At 34.9% G+C, this 6,000-nt stretch overlaps 1 protein-coding gene across 4 annotated transcripts in view; it reads right to left on the minus strand.

Moving 5' to 3' along the window:
- BEGAIN (brain enriched guanylate kinase associated) overlaps window positions 1-5,566 on the minus strand; it is a 140,556-nt gene extending 134,990 nt beyond the window's left edge. For all 4 annotated transcript variants that reach the window (XM_085550580.1, XM_015865691.3, XM_015865689.3 and 1 more), the window contains exons 1-2: window positions 5,322-5,566; window positions 2,239-2,365 (exon numbers count right to left, since the gene is read on the minus strand). In XM_085550580.1, coding sequence (XP_085406706.1) covers window positions 2,239-2,286 — 48 coding nt within the window. In that variant the 5' untranslated portion in view covers window positions 2,287-2,365; window positions 5,322-5,566. The remainder of the gene's footprint in view (window positions 1-2,238; window positions 2,366-5,321) is intronic.
- Window positions 5,567-6,000: the final 434 nt, after the last annotated feature.

Consider the following 6,000-nt stretch of genomic DNA (forward strand, 5'->3'; position numbering starts at 1 on the left):
ATGCAAATGGTACACAGTTTTGCTTAATGAGGATCTGATCAAATTGGTATCTCTAAATATTAACAATATTCAAACAGTGAAAATTCATCATCTGGTCCCAAGTATTCAAAATTCCAAGTTAATAATTTTCTGTGGTGCAGTGGCTGAGATGTCCTATCCTGTTTTAGCTTAATAAACATATTAATATTTAACCTTTACTGCTTAATCGACAGCTGAATCTTAAACATCACAGCATTAATGGAACTTTCATAATAATTCAGTATTTCACTTGAAAAGGCTGATGTGCTCATGGACCTGTCTATTAAATTTGTTACATATCAAAACATACAAAAATTTTTCTAAAGATTTACTTAGAATTATTTACATTCTTAATGTGATTATACACAGAATTATTAGAAACCTGCCTATCTTGGATAAAAAAGAGAATAAAAAGAATACCTCCAAACAAAAATTGATGCAATGTAATATCTTCACAGACCTTTGCTTTGAAGATTGCAAATTGAAATCTGAGCTTTGTGGAAATGTGTTTCTGTAGACATACCTGTATTTATCTTTGTTCCCTTATGCTTTTTAGTGCTATCGTTGCTTTAAAACTTTTGGAGTTTTAATTTTTGCTAATAGTCTCAAGCGCAAATACATGACTTCCATGCAGCAAAAAAGCTGCAGAAGGTTGTTATGACAACAGGAAGTGTCTTTGTGTAGAGCTCTGGAAGATATGCTCATTTTTGGATCAAAGCAGGTGTCCAGCAGTTCTAGAACTAAAGAACATTGTAAAGTTTTTGTAATGTAAAACTTTTGATACTCTAATAATTAGATATTCAGCAAAAGATCTGCATTTATAAATAAGCTGACAGGCTTTCAATGTATTAAGATTCATAGGAAAATGGTAGGTTAATAATTAAAAATAGAACATAAATATGATTTTAAACAGAATATTGGGGTTTATTTTAATTCAAACCAAGGCTGTTTCCAGGAAGTTTTGTCATCAGTGGGTAGACCTCAGGAATTTGTATCTATAATTATACCTTTTTCTGTGCATTTCTTGTTGCAAGAAAGGATGTGTCTTCCCTTTACAATAGAAGGCATTTATTGTAAATCATGTTGCCATGCATTCTCATCCAGTCTTTAAATGCTCCAAAATATTGCCCTAAGGATGCATATGTCCTTTAGACAGTTGACTTCTAAATTAGCTTTATCCCAGCCCTTCCAATGTACATTGTTGCTCGGATATACTCTTCCCATTTATCTCTCTCCCAACTACAGAGTGACCAAAGGCAATGCAACATGTAGCCATGCCATCTTGCTGGCACTGAGTCACAAGTCTAATCCACTTAGTTTATAGCTGCACTCTAGGCAGAGCTTTGCTAAACCTGTAAAAAATGTTGAACATTGGAGGAAAGAGAGAAGTTTTTAGCATAGCTCCTGCACTACTCTGAAAATGTTCTCTGACAAATACTCCAGCTGCAGTAAGACCAGAGCCAGCCAAATTTTTTCACATGCAAGCTCTATTTATAGCTTAAAAATGAATTAAAATTAAAGGAGGGGAAAATGCAAGCACAAGATATTTCAACAAACTAATTTTTCAGTTATTTTTGTGGCAGTACCACAGAAGGACAAAGACTTTCTATTCCACACATGTTCTTTTTTGCTATGCTCGGTGTCATACTATGTGAGTATCTTTCGTTGCTGTTTCATTAATATCAGTTGTAAGCTGTTAGCTGTTATGTCATTTGATCCCTAACATTAGAAAAGTGCACAGTGGACACGTTATGTATATTTTTTAAGCTGCTCAAAGAAATTTACCTGAGATTCACAGCATTAGAATAAAAAAGACAAATGACATTTGGTCGCCCTTAATTCCCAAGGGCCATTTTCCCTTTCAGTCTCCCATGAAGACAAATTTTACTCCAGCTGAGAAAAGCCAGTGAAGTGAAGCTGCAGACTGTGATCTTTTTTCAAGTGTTTTAACTGATCTTTTATTTATCCACAGTTCAGACAATGGACTGCTTTGAAAATGATATGGAAGCTGATCTGTAGTATAGATTCGTGGTCTAGCTAGGGTAAGCTTCAGACCATACAGTGGCATATCCTCCTTGTTGGCACTTCTTAGCACTAAAAGCCTGTGATATGACCTGCATGATAGACTGTTGTCTCCAGCCAAGAAAGATGGAGGTAATTGAAAACAATAACATATGTGAATAACAGTTTATTTATCAGATTAATGCTTAGGTTCCATACCTGGACTGTGAATGAGTCCTCAAAATGCTTTCTGTCCTCTGCCAACATCCCCTTTGTCTTGCTCAGCTTCTGCTTTAGCCAACTGCTCCATGAGCTCTTCACACGTTGTGACTTCTTTGTAGCCGTGCTGTAGGGTGGGTAGAGCTCTATGTCATCTGCATTGCACTAGCATTGAGTCTGGCTCCAGTTTACTTTGTAGTCATTTGATGAAAACAGCCAGCAAAATAATTGATCCTTTTGAGAATACACAGATGAGGAGTCTGGTTCTTCCACCATTCCTTGCATATCCTTGTTTTTAGGAAAGTATCAAATTCTTTTAGTATGTTCTTAAACCTGTCCATCTATCATGTTGCTTTCAAATTAAACATTTCTTTTTTCTCATTTTCCTCTAACTTTTCTCTTATTCTTACTCAGACTGTATATTAGGTTTTAGTATTATTGTTGTTTTTTTTTAATTTGTTTTTGTAGGTTTTTTTGTTGTTGTTGTTATTATCATTTGGCAAAAAAAAAAAAAAAGAAGGAAATGACAAGAAAATTTAAGATAATAAAGAGGAAAACTGAATGGAAGAATGGATTTTTTTTTTTTTTCTCATGCAAAATCAGTCTTGACATAAATATATATGTATATATAACATGTTTGACAGTATTTACCATTCACTAACTTTTGCTTTATTTTCAAAATAATAATATTTTCTATAGCAATTTGTTCTTTTTTAAAATCTGTTCCTAGCCTGATGCAAAGTGAGTTCATGCCTGATGAACTCACTTTGCAAGGTCATGATGTCATTGTAGCCTTACTGGCAAATTCAGGGTTCTCAAAATCCATCCCTGTGATGCTTCCAGGAATTATTTTAGAGACAGCATATTTTTACTCATCATCTTTATTACATCTGTAGAAACACAGAATTTTACTAGTTAAGATTAAACATAGAGGAAATTTTGAGACTGGAATGAAAATTGTCAAATTTATAAATGAAAGGGCAGTAAGATGTTGCTATGTAGTATATTCTTTATTTTCTTGCCCCTTGAGCTTGTTTGATTTAGGACATTCTGTGATAGACTGAATTGTTCAAGAGCACATTGAAAAAACTTACAGTTTTTTGTACTGGCTTAAATCCTTGAAGGTTTTGACTCTCATAAGTTTACATAAGTAGGTTTGTGGGAATTCATTACGATCATTCCTTTGGTAAATTAGATAATCACAAAGCATAAGGAAGAAACAAACCTTTCATCTGGGTAATGCATTCATCATGAAGATACTGTTTTCCTGAAGGCCTCACAAATCCAGTCTTTTTCCCTCTCCTTACCCTCCTAGTCTGTCTCAGAAACTGCCACCAATGACGGCCTCCTCTGAATGCAGTGTTACTACCTACCAAGGGCTCTTTTGGTCTTATGAGGAAGGCACTGTGTTTTACTGTTTGCTGCCTATGTTATAGCCATTCTGAGATTTTAAAGTAACTTTGGGAAGGGCTGTGGCTTGTCAGGTTCAACCACCCCTTTGTTCTGATTTATTAGTCTGCTCAGATTTGGCCCTAGAAAGCTTAGTGTTGCTTGCCCGGAAGGTATATGTCATTGTTCGCCATAACTGTAATGCAGTAATTTTGTCATTTCTACTTTCATTCTTCATCTCTCTGTATGCATAATCAGCCAAAGACTTTCTATTTCTATCTTACAGTAAATAAGGAAATGGCTGTTCCAGTTCCATGCCTCAATACGTCCTGGAAAAGTTTGTTTAAAAAAAGCTTTCCTGCATATAAATGAGTTGGCTTGGCAGCATGTTTTAAAATGTGTTGTTATGAATAATTTGACAATAACTAGGAGAAATGAATGATAATTTCTTGAATTCTGTTTTCACAAGATGTTGGGAGATGGATATCTTGAATGGGAGGAAAGTAGTTAGGGAGATTTCTGTGGAAGTTAATTGAGCAATTTGTTTTTATGCAGCTTATTTTCTACTACAATAAATATGATGGCAAACAATGTTATTCAGGGGTATAGGATCTGTCTTGAAAGGTTCTAAGATCTAGTGCTAGAGCTGTAATGTCTCAGACGGCAGCTATTTTTGCCGAGTGCTGCACACCTGCGTGTTTGTAAGCAGAGTTGTATGTCATGAGGGCTGGTGCTAAGCAGCTAGAAGTAAATGGGAAAAAACACTTGTGTGCATATGAGTATGTGCATGTTTGCACACTAGCTATAAAGGGAGGCTCATGGATTGCCCGTTCCTTACTCCTTTTTACTGCAACAGTTGCAATTCATACAGGAAGAAAAGATTGCTGTTTCTTGTTTTTTAACCTTTAACTCCCATAGCCCCACCCCATTTCATGACATTGAAGAGATGTGTTCATCAGAGCTCTTTAAAGACTCTTGCAGAAAACATAATACAGGATATGCTGTTTGTTTTGGCAAATTACATGCATGTATGCTGTTTCTCATACAAAGAATAATTTTATCTATAGTCTGTTGAGTTTAACAGTGATGGATCAACACTGTATAATTATACAAATTCATCCATTACAAATATTTTCTTTATGGATTTAATAGAAACCTGAAGTAGATTTCTTGTCTACATATTAGCTTTGTTTTTACTAATAGCTCTATTATATGAGTTTTTCCTTTCTTGTAGATAGAAATGGTTTTGCTAATTTTATTCTTAATGGGCAGAAGCATATTCAGGATACACATTCCAGTCCTGATGAGATCAAATAGACATGTTCCATGATGTGGATGATGTGGATTATGCAAATAAAAGAGCCATAACTCATTTCAAAAGCCCTATCATGACAGTCAATTATAAATAATTTCACTAGATTTCTCACACTGCAGCTAGAAGCTTCATCCACATATTATAATTTGCTGCCTTGTACCTTAATGTATTAAATATTTCCTTTTAAAGGCAGTAATGTCTGCCAAATGAAACAGCAGAGCATGTTAATTCATATTTAAAGCAGTCATTCAATTGCCATATTGCAGCACTACTAATTTCATGCTGAAGATTCCTTTGCTACCTGTTATACATTCTAAATATTATTAATAAATACAACAACAAAACAAGAGACATGCTGCTAGGAGAAAACAGTACTTACTTGAGAAGGATTCTGCAAGCTCTGTTCTGCTAGTCCACAGGCTGAAATGATGGAGCCAGATTTAGAAGTAGCTTATTAGGTGCATGCTGCTTCAACAGTTACAGCTTTTCTTTCTTTCTTTTTTTTTTTTTCTTTCTTTTTTTTTTTTTTTTTTTTTTTCCTAACTGAGAGACAGGATCGTTTTCTTTTTAATGAAGCCAGCAGAGAATGATATGCTGTCTGTGTTGCTATGAGAGCATACACTTGCAGAGCATAGTCAAGCAATTGCTGTACAACTTACCATGGGGTCATTTGCTATCAACTTATTAGTGCTTTTCAGTGTAGTCACAAACTTCAGTAGCATCAAGGCTGGTGATGATATGTCACATATATAGGAAATAATTTGTTAGTCTTGTGTTTTTGAGATAGAAAGTGACTGATTCAGTCCTGATGAATAATTGAGATAATTGAGAAAAGCCAGATCTTTCAGAAGAAATATCCACTGAATTCCTCAAAAAGGTTGTGATCACCACCACAGTGAAGTACCAGCAGCTGTCCGTGCATCTAGCTGGTCATCATATGAGAGTTCTAAAGCTCTGCTCAGACAATAGCATAGGGTCAAACAAATGTGAGAAAATGAAGTTTTACATTTTCATTTTGATATTCTGAGATTAAAAATAAACAAATAAATGAAATCTAT

This window comes from Coturnix japonica, chromosome 5 (assembly GCF_054131305.1).
Source record: "Coturnix japonica strain WE chromosome 5, WE-NBRP24, whole genome shotgun sequence".
NCBI classification, from domain to species: Eukaryota; Metazoa; Chordata; class Aves; order Galliformes; family Phasianidae; genus Coturnix; species Coturnix japonica.